Source organism: Pongo abelii, chromosome 17 (genome assembly GCF_028885655.2).
Source record: "Pongo abelii isolate AG06213 chromosome 17, NHGRI_mPonAbe1-v2.0_pri, whole genome shotgun sequence".
NCBI lineage: Eukaryota > Metazoa > Chordata > Mammalia > Primates > Hominidae > Pongo > Pongo abelii.
The window spans coordinates 73,029,635-73,050,609 of NC_072002.2; the positions used below are offsets into that span (position 1 = coordinate 73,029,635).

General features: G+C 42.3%; 1 protein-coding gene across 8 annotated transcripts in view; it reads left to right on the plus strand.

Moving 5' to 3' along the window:
- The window catches only part of NEDD4L (NEDD4 like E3 ubiquitin protein ligase), a 363,402-nt gene that overhangs the window by 147,428 nt on the left and 194,999 nt on the right, over positions 1-20,975 (plus strand). Inside the window, exons 3-4 of one of the 8 annotated variants that reach the window (XM_054537491.2) lie at positions 6,856-6,870; positions 8,869-9,015. Coding sequence (XP_054393466.1) covers positions 6,856-6,870; positions 8,869-9,015 — 162 coding nt within the window. 8 annotated transcript variants of the gene reach the window in all.

Sequence of the window (20,975 nt, forward strand, 5' to 3'; positions counted from 1 at the left end):
AGTGTGCTTGCATAGGCTTTCTTCTCATGCTCACTGCACGCCAGTCACCTGGTATGCTGAGGCCCTGCCTCCAGTCCTTCTGATTCAGCTGGTCTGCAGCCCTGGCATTTCCAGCTTCTCAGGTGATTGGAATGAAAGCCAGAGCTGGGAGCCACTGGTCTACACCACCAGTAAATGATGGGGTTCTCACTTGATCATTTAATTAAGAATCTTGGTTTTCTGCTTTCAGTCTGAGAACTCTTGTTCATGCTCTCAGGCATGTCTTCACGCAGGAAAGTGATCTTTGAAATTAATAGGTGCTTGGGAAGCCTTTAAGCAGCAGGCAGTGGAGAAGGCCACTCAGTAGGAAGGGCCGGGCATGAAGCCTAGTGCACAGGCTTTTCAAGACCCCACGGAGGGTCTTCAGAAAAATGGGTTTCCTTTGTCTCCGTGGCTTCCAGTCTTTGTTGGCCAGCAGTTGTCTGCTTCAAATGAGCTGGCTCTAGAGGGGCCTGGAGAACCCAGAAAAACTTTGTGACAACCTGACAAGTTTGTGTTAATCTTCTGGGCATTGGCTTTCTGCACTTACTGCTCACTGAATCACTGAACTAGGCAGGTGGGGGACTGAAGGGCAGGGAATGGGTAAGAAGGGCAGCCTTTGGAAGGAAAATCAGCAGAGGGCGGGGACCGGGGAAGAAGGAGTAAGAAGGGAAACCCTTTTCTTAGGTTCTTATAAATCAGAAGAGCAATAAAGAAAAAATTTAAATCTAAAAAATACATGATTAGGATTTAAATCCAGTATGCTTCATTACATATAAACCTTTGACTTAGTATTTTCTGTAGTAGATGAAAATAGGACTTTTTTCGTTTCCCTTCTCTTCACATGGTATTGAGTTTTTTTGTGTTCTGAACACATTTTAGGATTAATTATGAAAATCAAATTACCAGATACTTGAAATATAAAATTAGTAATATTCAAAGACGATTAAATGCAAGATTTCCTTTTCTCATAAAAAAAGAAGCAGATGGAACTTGTATTCTGAAAGCAAATATGGAAATCGCATTAAAAATCAGAAAATCCTCACCACTGCCCCCCACCCCCATGTGCATTTCATTTCTTTTTGGTCTGAGTTCAAGGGAGAGAGAATATGAATGTGCTGCTAGCTCAGGAAGCTTCAGTTCTTGCTTTCTAAAGAGCTGGGAATGTGCTTGAGTCTATGTTATCTCTTGTTTGCATTTTTCGCTACTATGCCTCCATTTAATCCAGGGGAAACTTCATGGTAGGGATGTGAGATGTATTTTGAGGGCTAAAAGAAAGGAGTTTGAACAAAAGCAGGACAGTGCTCAGAATGTGGAAGCAAAGAGTCCTTCCAAGGGAATGTGTGGTCAAGGCCTCCGTTCAGCGATAGTCCAGTTGAGACCAGGACCTGTGCCTGACGCCCAGGCCAACCCACAGGACGGTCCTCCAGCACCTCATTTCTCCTTTCATCAGACACCTCTTCACTGGCCTACTGGGAGAAAACAGAGACGAGTGAAAATGTGCATACAGAACGTAGGGCTCAAAGGGACCCTAGTACCAGTGGTTCTCAAGCCTGTCCCGGCATTAGCGTCACCTGGGAGCTCCAAAAACATATTGCTGCCAAGACTCGATCCAGAGCAAGTGACTTCCTTGGCCTGGAGTGAGATGTGGGTGACCAGGGTCAGGAACCACTGAGTGGGTCCACCTCTGCAGACCGGGAAACTGAGAGTCTGGGAGGCTGCTTGTTCCCTCAAGGACCTGAAGTTACATGGGGAGGCAGGACTAGGCTTGGGGCTCCTAATTCTGTCCTGGCCTGTATTCCAGTGTGCCATGGGGCACGTCCAATTTGAATCTGGCCCCGGTGCACTCTCAAGCCCTGTGTTGCTCTGGTCCCACAGCTTCTGCCCTTGACTTTCCATATAACAGCGCATTGGTGGCCAGGGCTTTGCACTAACCTACCTGCCTCCAACATTGTTTTTGAATGATGGAAGCTAAGCAGATGCATATTAATACCTGCATTATGGAGAAGACTGTCTCTTCGCAAGTAATCTGTAGTTGCTAGTCTTGAAAGTGGGTTAATTCATTGTCTTTCTAGTGAAAGTGATTGCATGGCCTAATAGTCTTCCAGTCAGTCTGTGTGGCAAGGTAGAAGCCAGGAGTGGATTCTCAGCTCCTGTTGAGTGCTGCTGTCCTAAATCAGAGATCTCTCCCAGGCCGCTTTGTCCTGATCAGGATTTTGAACCAAGACCTTTTCTTCATCTGTCTCAGGTGCCCTCATCATGGGCTTTGCGATCCCCTGACAGCTCAGAAAGCCTTCATCCTCATCCAATATCTGGTGAACAGCTGACACCTCCTGGGAATCTTTAAAATTGTTCTCTAAAGAAACCATTCTGCTGCAAGTGCCTATTTTTAGACTTTATAAAGCCCACGTCAGGTTGTCGCTGCCTTTCTCTGTCTGCTAAGCCTGCTGTTTGAAAGGCAGCAACAGGATCTTTTGTCTTTAAAAGTTCAGCCCCATCTGGTGCATTCCCCACTTGAACTCCATAGCCCTGGTGTGCTCTGGGGTACATCTCTTCCAAAACCCAAACCACAGGCAGTGACCTTTACACCCCAGGAGTTGAAATAATACACCTGGAGGAAGAAAATGACTTACAAACAATGAGCCTAGAGTATAAATGGCTATGTTTTAAAACCCTCGATTTGCCTTGGGCATATTTAATCTGTACAGCTAGACTTTTGTGAGTTTTGGGCTCTCTAGGGGGCTGTCCAAGTTCAGAACAAGTGCATCTGCTGGCAGCCAGCTTAAGGAGTTAGCAGCCCTCAAGTCCAGTAACGAACGTGTAAATCAGAATTCAGGTGTGTTGAGGTGGGACCTTGCACACATCCTGGTCAGCCCGGGGTGATTTCCTCTCTGGCCAGTGATTTTGGCTTTTTTCTTTACATGAACTCGTCTGTTGTAACTAATGGTCACTGAGTGACTTCAGAGGTAGTGATAGCTCATAGTGAAGCCCATGACCCACAGCGGTGGGCACACCTCAATCCCTTCTCCTTTTCCTCCATCCCCGCCTTTCTCTCCTTACTTCATCCCTTCCTCTTTCCACATTGGGTCATCCAGCAGAAGTCAAGTGTCTTATATTTCATATCTTTATTGAATAAGAGTTTTGCGATTCATGTTATTAAAGTAGGTAAATGGAATCTCTTATGTGGAATTCTCTAAAAAAGAATCAAAACTCCAGTCAAACCAAACCAAGTATTCGAAATCGTTTTTAGGGAAAAAAGATATAATTAGAAAAGACTGGAGAGGGTATGCAAACTATTAACATTATGTTAGGGTGGTAGGAGTATAAGTTATATTTGCTTTTTCTGATTTTCTAAATTTTCTTCAATTAACATATTGTCCAAAGTATCAAATATATAGAAAGAAGAGTGTGCGTGCCTGTTGATCTAGCAAACACACTTCATTCAAAGAAGCTCTTCCTAAGGAAGTATTGAAGTTATATTTTATCCTTATATATCCAAAGAGAGTATGCGTGTATCATATACCTAAAGAGTTAGCTATTAAGATGAAGCATTGCTTATAATGAAAAAGTTGAAGCACCCTAAATTAGCTTAATAATGGTATATCTTTATAATGGAATAGTATAAAGCCATTAGAAATGATGTTGCAGATAAGTATTTAATGTTATGGAAACATTTTATAACATAGAATGAAAAGTAAGCTGTAGATTGGGTTGTATAATTTGATCTCATCTTAGGAAACACATAATACAGAAATATAGATGAAGGTCTGAAAGGGTATTAATGCCCTAATGTATTAGTAGCATAACCTCAGAGAAGCAGGCTCATGAGTGTTTATTTTCTTTTATTCTAACTAAGTATGTATATGTGTAAGTGTGTCTGTATACAGGATATGTATATACACTTTTCTTGTGAAGAATCTATTGCATTTACTACTGGAAGGGTTTATTTTAGATTTAGATATTAAAGTTACCTCTTTGAGTGAGAACCTATGATTTATACTTCTTAGTTTACCTTTTACCTCCATTATATAAATCTGTCTTTTTCTACCATCAAATAGAAGATGTAACAGTGATAAAAAAGGCTGGGTATGGTGGCTTACACCTAAAATCCCAGCACTTTAGGAGGCCGGGGGTTCGAGACCATCCTGAACATAGTGAGTGACATAGTGAGACCCCATACCTACAGATTTTTAAAAGGTTAGCCAGACGTGGTGGTGTGTGCCTGTAGCCCCAGCTACTCAGGAAGCTGAGGTGGGAGGATTGCTTGAGCCTGGGAGGTCAAGGCCGCAGTGAGTCATGAATATACCACTGCCCTTCAGCCTGGGTGGCACAGTGAGACTCTGTCTCTAAAAATATAATATTTTAAGAAAGAAAAAACAAAAACTAGTGATAAAAAGAACTTATAACAAACTGATTTTTAAGTGGACTGTTGATAATTATAATGGCTGAGATTTTTAATTGCCATTTGTATCAATGAATAACGCCCCTGTCACCACATTTTCTGGTGTGTTTGGTGTGTCTGGTTCCTATAGGAGAGACAGTAATGCTATTTGACATGCTTTATTGCTGATTAGAAGCCTAATCTCTGTAATGGGAAGCTCAGTAATGAAGCTTGTTCAGAATTGTGTTACAGTCGGTTAATGAAGCTCTGAGATCAAGGGCCTGGCTTTCGATGGCCCCTATTTCAGAATCCAGAGGTTTGTTTCTATTTATTTGGGTTTTGCAGCTAAGTTCCCTGGACTGAGGTGATCTGAAGGTTAGCTCTGCTATAATAGGTAAATTGCTAAGAAAAACATTGGCCTTGGTATGTACAACTTAAAATTTTATTGGTGAGATAGTCTTCTTACAAAACAATCACATTAAGCTAGAACTTGGTGTATAACCAGCATATATACTCCTGCCACCTTCAGTGTGTAACCAAAGTTGTAAATTGCATGCACAGATAACAGGCATATAATTGGTGATTTCAGAAAAGTTATACCTGGTGGGCAGTGAGAGGTGAGCCCTGATCTGGGAAACCCCAGTGCTTCAAGGGGAAGCAATCTGGGAAACTCCAATGCTGGGATTGGGATTCAATCTGGGAAACCCCACTGCTGACAAGGTACATGGTACAAGCTTGATAAAAACTTGCTTAATGTCACACTTGTAATCTCAACACTTTGGGAGGCTGAGGCAGCTGGATTACTTGAGTTCAGGAGTTCGAGACCAGTCTGGGTAACACGATGAAACCCCATCTCTACAAAAAATACAAAAATTAGCCTGGTGTGGTGGCACGCACCGGTAGTCCCAGCTGCTTGGGAGGCTGAGGTGGGAGAATGGCTTGAGCACGAGAGTTGGAGGTTGCAGCGAGCTGAGATTGCACCATTGCACTCCAGCCTGAGCTACAGAAAATAATAATAATTTTTAAAAACTTAATGATGATAGCATTTGAGTTGGCTTTTCAATCCTGGTTTCCTAAATATGTGAGCCTGGACCATTAAACTGTGTGACAAGGAGCTGTCATCTTAACATACAGACATTAAATGCATTGTTCAAGATCAGAAATGATTTCTTGGTTCTGAGGCACGATTGACTGTGTGTAAGGTGCCATCGTTAATTTGGTAACAAGGGGAGACAGTGGCAGGGAAGTTCCTTTTGCCTGTCTTGTGATAGGCTTCCTATTTTCTCAAAGGTTAAGATATTAAATTATCTTAAGTAAAGAAGGTATTTAAGGGCATCATTAGGGTTAGTTCTCAGGTCTCTTGACTCCTAGCTTCTCTAGTTTAGTGATTCATGTTAGCCTTTCAACAGTTTACCACTCACTTTAATGGTTTTTACTAGCTGTCTTGACATGCTTTTCACTGCTTATATGGTCGGTTTCCTACCTAGCTGAATGCAGGCATCTGTGCCGTCTGCTGGGTTCGCTGATGGTGATGCAGCCCACAGGTACTTGTCTCTTTCTTTCAGGGGAGTTCAGCAACCATCTATTTATGTTGAAAGGCACTGTACTGGGAGAAGAAGAACACGGAGTTCTAGGCCTCCAGGAATTTATCATCACTTGCTGATTTGAGCTGAGCCTGGCACTTGAACATGGGCCATAGATTTGCAGATGTAAAAAAAAAAAAAAAAAAGAAAGAAAGAAAGAAAAGGATCCTTTAATGTATAGACTTGTCTTTCTGCCTGCTTTCTTCACTTCTGATCATTTTAAACAACTGATATCCTAGTTTGATGTGATCACGTTCCAACACAGCACAACAGCCTGTATGGTTTGGGGCATGCACCTGTGGCAGTTGCAAAGGTGTTTATAGTGAAGTGGCTAAGAGGAGAGTAAGGCCAGTGTATAGGGTGTGGATGAGGTCAGATGTCAGACTGTATTTCATGATTTAAGTCATTTTATTTATCAGCTATTTCTTTGGAATATTTTATATATGAGAATGTACATCTGATTGGAAGACAGAAGGTACTGAAATTTACCTCTTGAATTACTCTGGTATAAAATTAAACTAAATACCAATCATATACTTAATTTCACAGACTTGCAAATAATGTACTGGGGTAATGGAAGTAAGATACAGGACCTTTTATGTGGTATGAAGTTCTGTGATAATTCCTATCTTCCTTAGTACCTAAAAGAGGCACCCTCTCCTGTCATACTGCAAACAGATGTCACTACTATGTGTAGACACATTTGCCAGCTGTGGCACAGCTGGTCACCCAGGCGTCATCACAGCTGCCTGTAAAACCCAGATTTATTCTCTTCCCCCTAGATCTTTTTTAGAAATTACTGGTATCATTTTAGAGAGTATCCCAGTGACACTGCTTAAATAATGAATTTTCCAATTTCTTCTTTTTCCACAGCCTTCACGTCGTCTGGTAAATATTCCCCTCAGGTTGGCATCTGCTTCTGAGACCCTGCTGGACCTAGATATATTCACCAGGGATGGGTGAAGGCTTTGGAAGAGTGAAGTGGTTAGGAACATTTCTTCCGATATCTCCTGCTCATTGTTTTTGACCTCCCTGATTTCCAATATATTCTGTACTCTAGCCACACAGAACAGCTTGCCTGAGCCCAGCTAAGTCTTGCTCACTGGTCAGGGACCAGCTCAAAGGCTGTCCCTTTTTTGATTTATTTCCTGGGTCTTCACCTGGCTTCTTCCTGGCACTCAGTGGAGATGCCTGCCCCATGCTTTTCAGTAGCGTTGGCTCTTAGCTGTTCCATTCTGGGGAAGGATTGGTTGTTTTCCTTTTCTCCATGTGTGTTGTGAATTTCGTTCTGTGTCACCGCATCACGTGAGGTGGGTAGGGAAGAGAACTTTTACGCTCCCCGCTGTCGTTAGTGGCCTGATTATGAGTCTGTGGGAAAGAATTAAGGTTGGAAAGAAGATCTGGTGGGAAAGAACAAGAGTTTGTCCTTGAGCAGCCAAACTAAGCTGTGAGAACGTTAATGTAATAAAGCAGGAATTCTAATGGGCTGCCTGCTACAGAGGAGATGGAAGATGGTGTAGGGCTCATGACTGTAAAATGCAGGAGCCACCAGCAGATGGTGATGCGGCCTCTCGGCCCAGGTGGGACTCTGCATCTCCCCCTCCCATGGACAGTCACTTGATAAGTGTTGGGCCGGTCACCCATGCCCTGGTCGTTCTTATCTTATCGAAGAGTGCTAATATAAGTAAGCTGTAAATTCCCATTGTAAGAAATAATTGCCTTTTAAAAGGGAGTATTCAAGAATAAGACCTTTTGGCTCAAAAAAGCCTTTATTTTCCTCAACACTCTTGGCTCTTAAAAGGGGCCTATTCTTGGCCTTGAAATGGGAATTTACACAGAACTTTAAACAGAAGAAACTCCCTCTGCCTTGGGCTGCAACTTCTTGTCCCTGGCAGGGTTTGGGCTGCGGGGTCATGGGATCTGTTTCTTTGACCATTGTATGCAAAAATGATTTTCAAATTGGCCTCCCTAATCTGTTGGAGACATTAGTTAAAAAAAAAAAAAAATGAGAGTAAAGAGGAAAATATTTTGCTATTGGGTATGCACTGGATCCATTTTTAAACTGAGAGAAGGTGAAAGGGGTGACTGGTTGATTTTGGATAATACTTTTAGAGCCACGGGGAACTGTGAAAGGCAAGAAAATGTAAAAAAAAAAAAAAAGCACATTGATTGCAGGACCTGTGGTCCAAAAGCAGCACGTGAAGGAGGTTTCAAGGCTGTTTCTACAAACAAGAACGCCAAAGGTGGCATAGGACAAGAAGCTTGCTGGATGTCACGAAGCTAGGGGAGATGGGATCCAAAGCTAGTTTTGGCTGATGAAAATACAGGCTCATGCCCTGTATGTGAGGACAGTGGGACAGTTATTTAAACAGAAGTATCTAGAGGAGTTTCCTTATTGCCTTGAATATATTCCTTTTTAACATTGCTATGGACATTTAGGAAAAGATGCCACTGATATTCCAAAAGGGGCATTCCATACACCTGAGAGGGATCCCTGAGGCTCCAGGGTCACCTGGGCCAAGCCAGGTATACACATGTCTCATGGCAAGTTGGCTGTTATCATAACGTCCCTGATGTTGTTTTGCTGCAAGGGCAGCATTGTGGGGCTGTGGTTTGAATTGCTTTTTTGTGTCTCTTGAATACACGAAGTTCCTCCTATAGTCATTGGCTCTGCTGCCTCTGATGAGGCACTTCCGTGTTCCCCACATTTGAATTTGCTCCCGATTCGAGAGAGGCAGTCATCCGCGGCAGCAGCTTCCAACTCAGACAGGCTTAAGCCGCACGAGGGTGCCTGGGTGGGTGGCTGCGAGAGGCCCTACCTGGGCGGGAGCGGCTGCAGAGCCCTGTCCACACGGTGCCTCCCCAGCACGACACCTCCCGCTCCAGGCTGTTGGTTACCTGGCCGGGAGCTGGCGGAGACAAGGATTTCTCCTCGCCGCCCTTGCTGTTGTTAGGGGAAACAGACCATCTGCATCTAGACCTGCCTGCCTCTCCGCTCCCCACTTCAGACGAGCTCTTCCTGCCTGGAATCTGGTAAGTGCCACCGAAGGTTCCATTCCCTTTATTACTCTATTGGTGCCCACAGCATCAGGAGAAGGTTCTCTTACCGTGAATCCATTAGCTTTAACCCAAATGTGCAGGATTAGGGGGATTATTTGAACTTGCTTGCTTTCTTTTTAAAATGTCCATTAGACATTTTTTGCATGCTTCAAAATCAAAAGGCGGCACAGTGAAAACATTTTAATTATTTATGTATTTAACCTGTATCATCTTGTTTGCAACCTCTTTTCTTCAGGGTGGTGCAGTCAAAAATTACACAGATATTGCTCTGTTGCCTCTCCCCCCTTTTATGAATAAATTACTGCGTTTGTCATCACTGTGTTCCTGAAATGTCAAAAATAGACACTGTAAAGGCATCTGTCATGCAGAGTTCAGAAATTTTCAAATTTCTGAGTTCAAAACCTCAGGTGAAGCGAGGACAGATCTTTTATTTAAAATTTGATTCTTTGTAGGCTTCACTGTGAAATAAGTTCAATTTAGAGCATAGTTAATGCAATCAGCCAGCTCATGATGGGACAACATACTTCTCTATTGTTTTAGATTCACCTCCTGGGATACACACACTTTCTCATTTGTTTTATAACCTTTACAGGAAATACCTGGGGATGAGTCACATGACCCCTAACTTGAGTTTTTACATGTATTCACACAGATTAAATGATTTTGCTCTTATATGGATAAACATGCAGTTAGGAACTTTAAAAAATTGTAAATGAGGTGCCTAATCATTACTCATTGTCTTTTACCACATTCTTCAGCCCTCAAACATACAAACTGTTATTCCCTTTAAGAGAAAATAAAACTGGCACTTATGTTTTCCTTTACTCTAAGTTAAAGACTACCCATGTTATGTGCCATTAAAAAAGACGTAGAAATTAATCTGTCTTTTTCTTTGACCTAATCTTACTAGCAGGGATATTGGGGCTCTACTTTTCTGTTCTCTCTCTCTTTTTTTTTTTTTTTTTTTAACATCAGCCACAGGTAATACTCTCCGGTAAACATATAACTTGAGGAAAATTGAATTAGGTTAATGCTGGAATAGAAAACCAGGGCAGTGCCTGCTCTTTTTGGATAATTCTATATAAACAATGAGAAAGTCTCAGGCTGCCTTAGTTAGACAAAGGCTGAGACAGGAGCTCCTGATGATTTTTATGAGGGGGAAGAGGAGATGGTGAGGAGGAGGGCACCGAGCATGTGCAGCAACTTGAAGCATGTCAGAAAGAACATTTGCCAGAAATCTTCAAAACCGTGGCAGCTGGTAATGTGTGAAATTGAACTTCTGACCCTGTTTGCTTGATGGCGACTTCTCGTTGTGCTTGAGAATTGTGTGGCATTGGGTCCCTGGATGTGGGAGGAACAGCAAAGTGGTTTAGTGAATAGGGAAGGAAGTGCCTTCCTTTTTGGGTGGGACTTGCCATGATAGAGCCTGGGCCGTCACCTTAAAAGGAGATGTTTCTATTGAGAGATGGAAAATTGGCAAGACAAATGCCATAAACCTTAACCTGTTTATAATTCGTTACCTGTAAGCTGCTTTGCACGCAAGGTGATGGTTCTACTTCATAAGGGACAAGGAAGAACAGCACATAAACCTGATTGAATGGAGTATAGCTGTGGGTGGGAGCAGCTTTACAAGAAGGAAACGGGGCCCCCTCCTGAGACGCCCCCATTTGCTTCTGCTCCTTCCTTGCCATTGACATGCCCTTCTCCTGAAATTACCCACACCTGTGTTTGGCAACAAGCGGCTGCCCCTTGATCCAGATGTATTTTTCAACTTGTGAACTCTCACCTCTTGCCAAGGGACCCAAATACCTGGTTAATGATCTTTAATGTAAATGATCTTTTGCCTTGATTAACACTGAGCTGGGTTAGTATGCACAGGCCGAGCTCCATGGTCCTCCCATGTGATCCCTTCCCTGCCAGTCACCTGCCCACCTGTAGAAACTGGGCAGGGCCAGTTTTCTCTTTATGTGCTCTCTTTGCCTTGGATGGAATTTGGGCTGAGACTGATGAGGTGGAACCAAAGCTGTTCAGCAGAAGAAAGCAACCACAGAGCAGCCTGTTGGGTGGAGGGCTTGAGGGTTCCTAAAATCCGAGGACTTTCTGGTAAGCCTTTCCCCTGAGCCTGCTTGAGGGAAGGCGCTGCCCCACACACTCTCTAGTGGGTGGGGCTGGGGGTGGCAGTGGCTGATCAAAGGCTCTCACCTGCAAGTGATAACAGCCTGGGTCTCTTTGGCACCGACCTGCCTTCTTCACCTTTCTGCTCGGACACCCCTTGGCATCCCTACATAAAGGAAAGAGCTGTCTGGTTGGCCTAGTAGCTGTAGGGCAGGTAAAGTTAGCCCTTTCTTCTGACCTAGATATGTGATGGTGGTATTTCTACATGTTTATGTCGAGACCTTTACAAAGATGAAAGAAAAGCTTTCAGAGCTGCAGAAATGAGAGGTGGCCCTTTTTAAAAAATTTATTTTAAGAAACAACTTTTAAAACCACTTTTTAAAAAATTGGATGGCACCATCCTGCAGCCTATCAGATTTCCCTTGAGAACTGTGGATTATTGGCTTATTCCTTGCTACTTCCAATCCCAAATTAAGCAGAGTGACATGTAAGAAGCTGGGGACATCAGCCTAAAGCGTTTATCAGGTATGTCCTTCCCAACTGGATTTTTTCTACTCCCTGGCCCTAATTTTGTTTTAGGGAATGGGGCCTATTTTAATTGCTGGTGGCAAAAGAATCCCTGGGCAGTGTTTCCATGGCCCTCTAAGGTGGAGTGTGGGGGAGCTGGGGGACACACAGTGGTCATGGGTTATCCGTCTTGGCCTCTTTCCCAGACCAAGTTCTGCCTCACGCTTATTGGTTTGGCTGCTAGTTATAGAATCTGACGTTTACCTTAGAATCCTAGGATGGAAAGGGTTAAGAATGATTTCTAATTTGAATTCCTTGTTTCTAGGGAGTTATTAAACCTATACATTACATTTATTATTTTACAAAGCACTAATTCATAATAGTTGACAGGAACAACTATGATTCGGCTTCTTTGGTTTTTTTTTGTTTGTTTGTTTGAGATGGAGTTTCGCTCTGTCACCCAGGTCTGGAGTGCAGTGGCGCAATCTCCGCTCACGGCAACCTCTGCCTCCCAGGTTCAAGCAATTCTCCTGCCTCAGCCTCCCAAGTAGCTGGGATTACAGGTGCCAGGTAATGTTTGTATTTTTAGTAGAGACGGGGTTTTGCCATGTTGGCCAGGCTGGTCTCGAGCTCCTGACCTCAGGTGATCTGCCTGCCTCAGTTTCCCAAAGTGCTGGGATTACAGGCATGAGCCACCACGTCCGGCCTTCTTTGGTTTTCATACTGATTATATTTTCTAAGACAAATACTCATTTATATAGTCTAATAAAAGGTTTTTAAAAATAGTTGTTTAATCCACGTTGACATCTTCTTACATTGCGATAGAAATTTTGTTATATTTGTCCATATGATGAATTGCTTAAAGCCAGTGGTTCTTAACCAGTGGCAGTTTTGCCTTCTCCCCCACAAGGGACATTTGACAGTATCTGGGGACATTTTTCATTGTCATATTCGAGGGACTGGGGTGTGAAGCTGGCAAGCATCTAGTGGGTAGAGGCCTGGGTGCTGCTCCACTTTCTACACTGCACAGGATGGCACCTGACACACAGCCTAAAGCGTCGGTACTGGTTGACCATATACGAAATGCTGTGGAAGACCAGGTGCAGTGGCTCATGCTTGTAATCCCAGCACTTTAGGAGGCTGGGGCATGAGGATTGCTTGAGCCCAGAAGTTTGAGACCATGTTTAAGTTTAAATTCATTTAAGTTCTCTGAAGTGGTGATTCTGACGCTATATAGATGAAGGTTGGTTTGTTGAAGAGCTGACTCTGGTATTTCATCCAATATCTGCATTTTTCTTTAGCTAAGGATGCTTTGAGAAACATTTTAGTCTCTTAGGCCTGAATTTGTTATTAGCTTAATAGCTTTCCTATGGTTGAATTTAAATGGAAAGAAAATTGCATCTTGCAACAGGAAAAAGAACATTAGAACATTAGGGAAAAACTGAGGAAATGGAAATAAAGTGTGAAATTTTGTTAATAATAAGTCAACCTTGATGCATTAATTGTGAGACATGTCCTGAACCAATGTAGATCTTAATAATAGGGGAAACTGGCTTCAGGGTACATGGAGACTCTATCTTATCTTTATAATAATTCTCTAAGTCTGAAACAAAAAAGTTTATTAAAAAAGCACAAACAAAATTGCTGCCATTTTGTTAACAGCTATAGTAGTCAATCTTACTGTTTTCTTTTTCTTTGAAATAGGCTGCTGCAAAGTTATGTTCTTTGTTATCTCGGCTCCCTGCTCAGGGTAGCCATGAAATGGCTCTTTCAAAAATGTGCCCAGATAATTTTGAACCATTTCAAACCATATTATGTGATTTTAATTTATTTTCTATTGCATTCACTAACTCATTTCTGAGTGATGTATTTAAAAGACTAGACAGAATTTTCAGGTTTAAAAAGTTACATTAACAGAAAATGTATTTGTAGGTGCCAGTTGAAGTACTGTCAACTGGAAATGCCACCAGCAACGTGCTAGTTGGACAATGGGACTTGTCCCATTTTTTGCTGGGTGACAGCTATCACTGCCTCAGGGAGGCTGGTGCCATTTAATGCCTCTGATAATCAGAATAAGTAATTGTGGCCTCTGGGTCCGTAAAGCCACAAAATACATATGCAGGCCTATTTTAATTAATGATAAGTCATGAAATACACTGTTTTCGTATTAAGATAACGTGGATACGTTATGGAACGAAGTTAAAAATTAGCATGAATTTTTAATGTACTACTGGAGATTGTTGGCTTTAGGTTCGTGAACCCCATTCCTGCCCCATACTCCTGTTAGTGGGGCTACCAGAGGGGCCAGTATGAAAAGCACTGGACTTTCAGATGAAAGAACTTGAGCTGGAATCAATTTGAGTCACTTACCTTCGCTACAGGTGGGCAGAGTAGTCACCCTACAATTTTGTTGTAAAAACAGAATGAGATAATACAGAATGTATTTGAATACCGTGAGGTCTGTACAGATGCTGAATCTATTACTTTGCAGTAGGAGTCTGGTGTGGCCCCACATCCCCACCTTCTTACCTACTTATATCTTAGATCTTATATATAGATACTCACTTTTGGTGGACTAAGGTTGTCTTTGTTGCAAACCTGGACTCTCTTGTATTCTTGCTCAGTGTGTGTATGTTAATGTTAGATAAAGAAGATTAGGCTGGTGCATTGGCTTACACCTGTAATCCCAGCACTTCGGGAGGCCAAGGCGGGCAGATCACTTGAGGTCAGGAGTTCGAGGCCACCCTGGCCAACATGGTGAAACCCCATCTCTACTAAAAATACAAAAATTAGCCAGGCATGGTGGTGCCTGCCTGTAATCCCAGCTACTTGGGAAGCTGAGGCAGGAGAATTGCTTGAACCCAGGAAGCAGAGATTGCAGTGAGCCGAGATCATGCCACTGCACTCCAGCTTGGGTGACAGAGTGTGATCCTGTCTCAAAAAAAAAAAAACAGAAGATTATTTGGAAAGCTATTTTTAAATTATTCTTCAAACATACACTAAAATAGAGAAGATAACATGAGAACCAACAGCATAATGAAACCCCATCACTCAGCCTCAACCGTTGTTAACAGTTTGCTATCTTTATTACTACTGAAGGCAGTTAAATATTTCTTGGCAGTCCTTTTTTATTTAGCATATGTCATCAGGGATGACAATAAAAACAGGTTTCAAAGTCAGGTGAAATAATGTTTCTCTATGTGAGTTCACCACTAACTTGATACATAGTTTATGTTTATGTTCTTATTACGTTCTTGTATTAAGGCCACCTTCCATCCCTGTCACCTTATAGGTAACTGTCTTTATTTGTTCTGGGGTTATCCCTCCTCCATTGCCCTTTTTGGAAAGAGTATGAATATATTTGTATTTTCTCTTACTCATAAAGCAGCACATGGTACCTACTGTTCTGAGCCCTGGTTTTCTTTTTTTCACTTAGCGTTGTATATTGGAACTCACTCAATGTCAGTATACAGAGAATTCCCTTGTCTTTTTATAACTCTGTGCTATACACTGACGGAAGTTCATTCAGTCAGTCCTCTATTGATGGACACTTGAGTTATTCTCAGATTTATCCATTGTTTTGCAAAAATAGCCCTGGGCATATGTCATTTGGTATTTTTGTCGAGGCATTCCAATAAAAATAAGTAAATTCTTCCTGTCTTGCCTTGAAGATGTGCAGCTCCTCAGTAACCTTTTATTCTCTAAAGCTCTGTCCTCATCTTTAATCTCTGATTTAAGAGGTGCAGCTCTTCAGGCCATAAACCTTTCTTCCTGCCTCAAGTTTTTAAAGCTACAAAGGAACCTAAGAGATCCCTTGTGTTTTACAGCTAAAGGACCTGAGAGCAGGAAACAAAGGGAGAGCTGGAAGCCCAGGTCTCCTGTTCCCTGCCTGGCAGATGATATTCTTTCTGTTAAACTCTCTTTCCCTCTGCCTATTATTGGCCAGGCTGTCCTCCAGGACAGTGCTTGCCAAAGTGTGGTCCATGGGCAGCAGCATCCCTGGAGCTCATCAGAAATGCAAGATGTCAGGCCCTGCCCCAGAGGGGCGGAGATAGAATCTACCAATTACTGGATTCCCTGGGTGACTCATGCACAATCAGGTTGGAGAAGCCCTGGACTGGTGGCTTTCTCCAGAGGAGCATGCAACAGCAGTTTGCAAACAGGGATGGTGCAGTTCCTTTTCAACACGTGGATTTGCACTTCCTCCTGGTGCACTCCTCCAGCCTGCCTGTCCTGTTCCACACCAGCCTCCCCCTGGAAGGGGTTCAGACTTGATCCTTTGGGTGGTAGCGTCTTTCTTGGATAGCGTAGCCATCCATTCCTGCTGCATACATTCAACACAGCCTTCATCCTTTTCCATTTATCTCTGATACGTCATACTCCTTTTGTTTGACAAGTGCCCTTGCTTTATTCATTTTCTCATCATTGATGTTAAGGGCCTATTGTGCTTGCTAGTGTATACGCCACCATGTAAGAGTTACTAGTTCAATTTATTTGTTTTACTGCTGCTGTGAGGTGTGTCCATGTGTGCACATCTACCTGTGTTAATAACTGATAACATTGGGCCTCAGTGCATACTTTTTTTTTTTAAGAGATAAGGTTTTACTTCATCACCCAGGCTGAAGGACTGAGACACACTTGTAGCTCACTGCAGCCTCGAGCTCCTGGGCTCAAGTGATCCTCCCACCTTAACCTCCTAAGTAGCTGGGACTACAGGCGCACACCACCACACCAGCTAATTTTTTTATTTTTTGTAGAGACGGATTCTTACTGTGTTGCCCAGGCTGGTCTAGAACTCCTGGCTTCAAGCCATCCTACCACCTCAGCCTTCCAAAGTGCTGGGATGATAGGTGTGAGCCGCCGCACCTGGCCCTCAATGCATACTTAGATATACTTAAATAAAAACTTAATTGCAAATTACTTCTTAAATTATCCACAAACTGACTTGGCAGTAAAAGTGACTACAAGTAGTGAAACCACTGTCATAATAAAATAAAATTCTTTATTGTTAGATTTAGTATTTCTAATCTCTTACATTTCAGTTTTGGAAGGTAAATTTTTGGGAAGTGGTGGTAATAATCTAAGTACGTCTAGATTCAGTGATGAGAGCTAGTACACTGTAGGAAAGATTTTAGCATAACAATATGGAATGTTGGTAAATGTGTAGGGGTTTTCTTTTTAAAGACAGCTTTTTATACAAAGAAACAGATGATCTTTTTTTTTTTTTCTAAACTATGTTAGCTATACCCAGATTAGTAAATGTTAAAATAACCATGACTGGTAAAAACATTTTGCAATTTTTTTTTTTACTTTTTATATAATTAAATGAAATTCTCCATTTGGTAGTTGATCTCTCAGATAAATTAAGTCTTGCCAGACTGTCTGAGAGGACTAGTGAATCAGACCCTAAAAACTTGTAGCATTTGAAAAATAACAACTGTGTACTGCAATTTATAAGGGCATAATTAGAGAAAGTTTTTCAGCCTGAAGATTTTTACTAATCTTATCCCCCTGGTTTTAGAGAACCCAGTTCAATCCAACTGCTGTGAAAAAGCCACTGCTTTTAGCCACAGAAAATAACCAGTTTCATAGAATGACGTATAATAAAAATTCAACCATTTTGACTCCAAAAACCTAGCTGGCCAGGCATGGTGGCTCACGCCTGTAATCTCAGCACTTTGTGAGGCCAAGGCAGGCAGATCATTTGAGGCCAGGAGTTTGAGACCTGCCTGGCCAACATGGTGAAACCCCGTCTCTACTAAAAATACAAAAATTACCCAGACATGTTGGTGTGCACCTGTAATCCCAGTTACTCGGGAGGCTGAGGCAGGAGAATTGCTTGAACCTGGGAGCAGAGGTTGCAGTGAGCCAAGATTGCACCACTGCACTCCAGCCTGGGCGACAGAGAGAGACTCCTTCTCAAAAAAAAAAAAAAAAAAAAAGGCCTAGCTGACTTTATCATAGATCTGTCTGTACTTTGTAGGCACAAATACATTTACAAAATAATTAGTGGTGATTTACTTATTCACAATAAGCAGTTATTTTGCTTTTGGTATATATGTGACAAGCTGGTTATGTGGAGTGCATAAAGGAGTAAAGTAAGTCCCTTGACTTCAAGATGCTTACAGTCTAATAGAAACCTTGAAATTTCCACTGGGCAAGGTTTTCTTGGGATTGCTTCAACCAAATGAAGGAGCAGGCATCTAAGTAAATGAAAATCACTTTCGTCACTTTCCTTCCCATTATGTTAACTGGTGACAGGTCATGACGCATGGGAATTGCTTATGTTTCTGAGCTTTAGTCTTGTAAAAATAAGTTTAGATAGTCCATCATGTTCGTCACATTAGACACTCATTACATAAAAGTTTTTATATGTATTGTAGATCTTTCTGAAGGTCATCTATGTGAATGTTTAAAAAAGAAGCAAGAAGGTGCTATAAAAAGCACTAGAGGTCAAATGGTTTGCGAGACAAAATGAAACTCTCCAACTCTGAAATCCAACAGAGTATGATGAAGAAAGGGAAAAAGTAGATCAAAAAATGGCAGGGGAGGAACTCGGCATCATACCAGTGATAAAGCAGAATGTGGATCAGATCCAGACATCCAGTAGTCTGTGAGCATCTCCATATGGGATGTTTGGGTTGAGAGTTCAACCCATCAGATACATTTTATCCATAACCATAAGATATTCTAAGATCAACCAAGTAGAGTAAGCAATGTAGAATCAATTAAAGGTATCATCTTTATTATGTCCTATTTGTGTTTCCTGCTTTTGAGGTTCTTAGTCCTTTTAATTAACTCCTGATGAACTAATATAGTTTTGTGGTCACCAGCTTCTAGCTAGTACAGGCAAAGTTGTGGGTTGGTAGGAGAATGAGCAGTAAAGCCATGAACTAACATGCCAAGTAGTCTGTTGTGTTCACAAATGTCCAAAAGAATAACAGAGATTAAAGAAAGGTAAATATAGCCACCTGGCAAAAATATTTACCCTTTTTAAAATGATGGAAGTTATATATAGAAGAAATGTTTTTGGTAAAAATATTTGAAAGTTTGTTTTATAATCATAAGTAGCTTGGGCTATTTTGACTAGAGGGGTGTGTGTGTATGTGTGTGTGTGTGTGGTTGGCAGGGAGAGAAGGAGGGAGGCAGGCAGCTGGTAGGGACTGTGGAGTGTGTCAGTTGGGAGAGGGAAATGAGATGATTAAGTTAGTAAGAATAGAAAACATGTAGGAAGGCGGATCTTGAAATTTCAGGGCTATTCATTAGTCATTAGTTGAAGATTTCACAGAGAAATGGTAGAAACCATCAGTAATTAAGAAATAGAATTATCGTTAAAAAAAAAAAAACTGTCCCAAACCCTTTCCCTGGCATTCTGGTAGAATATAGTTTTGGTCTAACCCAGGTCCCCTCTCATTTCCTTTCACATCCCCTTGGTTTTAGCCACGCTAGACTGTCTGGGTTGTCTGTATGTGTTCTGATGTTTGTTTTCCTCTGTGCCGTTCTTCCGGCCTCAGAATCCTAGTGTCCTTGTGCCTCCTTCTGCATATGTCTGGACTTTGCTTAGCTGATGAGACCCACTTAAGATACCACCTTCTGTACAATGGCTTCCTTAATTCCTTTAATTCCTCTTAATTGCAATAAAGCTGTTTGCAGAGGAATGAAAGATGCTCCCCTTTGCGCTGGGTACAGGATGCACTGAAACTTTCAGCATGGGGCGCGGTGGCTCACGCCTGTAATTCCAGCACTTTGGGAGGCTGAGGCGGGCGGATCACCTGAGGTCAGGAGTTTGGGACCAGCCTGACCAACATGGTGAAACCCTGTCTCTACTAAAAATACAAAAATTAGCCAGGCATGGTGGTATATGCCTATAATTCCAGCTACTTGGGAGGCTGAGGAAGGAGAATCTATTGAACCTGGGAGATGGAGGTTGCAGTGAGCTGAGATCGCACCACTGCACTCCAGTCTGGGTGACATAGCGAGACTCCATCTCAAAACAACAACAACAACAACAAAAACCCCCAAACTTTCAGCATGAGAGTAGCTTGGTTCAGCCCAGCAACATCGGTTTGAAGATTATACCAAGTTTTCCAGTCAAATGTAACCAGTTATGGATCTGTGTTTGCACAGGGTCTGAACCTCCCCTCCTCAGGTATAAGCTCTTAGAGGACAGCCTGCTGCTTAAGGTGCAGGAGAATTCGTCTTTGCCGGACATGGTAATATATCCATAGAGAGTAAGAGAAGAGAAATCCGTAGATGTGAGAAGTAACAGAATTGCTGGCTGAGGTTGGAGGCATTAAGTGTGTGGGTGTTTGTGGGAGGCATAGTGGTCTCCTGTTCCTTGACCTCATTGGGCAAATATTACAGCACGAACATACAGGTAGGAATCAATTGCATTCCCACCTGGGCACCCTCATAGGCAATTGGGGTACACCACTTGCTACAGTGTGATGGAATAAGGGACGATCCAAAGGCACTCAGTTCTCCCACCCATCCTGTGCACAAGAAAAAGCCTTTTAATTGTGTCTCCCCTGTTGTCCTTTGCATTGTGAAAATGCATATTAGTTCTCCCATCCACTCTTTTCTCTTTAAGCTTTAGCATACGGTTGTTTGCCAAGAATGGAATCAGATAGAATATTTTCACCAGGAAGTGAAATTTAAAGTGCTTGAAAAAGATACAAGGATATCTGGAAGTTCCAACTGGTGCCGTTTTATATTTTAACCATGACAAGTAGCTGTATATCATGGAACTTTGGAAAACAGAGATCGTTCCATTTATTTTTCACAGATGAAAACCAGAGTACTGTGTGGGGGTCAGGCAGAGGGAAGTCAACCAAATACCTTATTTTAGAGTTTTTTTTTTTTTTTTCTGGGAAATTGGAAACAGTGCTTGTTTATAGCCAATGCAGGGTCCTTGAAACTCTCCTACTTACAGTTCTGGAGTTGTAGTTTCCTCCCTGAAGAATGGGTTAAGGCAGGTAGGGTAATGTACATAGATGGGAGTGAGGGTGGATGGCCTACAGGGTTGTTAACCTCTAGTGCAACAGGAATATATGAAGGTACTTGGGCTGGCGGTCCTGTGCAGAACCAGCCAGTGGATTCTAAGAGACTTGATAGCTGAGGGTCCCTGGGCCCTGTTCTACCTTTTTAAAATTTCTATGACTTAGTAGCGGCAGTACCGTGCCCATCCCCCAGTGATGTTTGGGGTATAGTTACACCCTTGGCCGTGCCTCTGCACTCGCTCCCGTGTGTCGTCTGACATCTGGCTCTTGACCAGGATCTGAGGTTGCTTAAGTAGGATCCAGGTCAGGTTT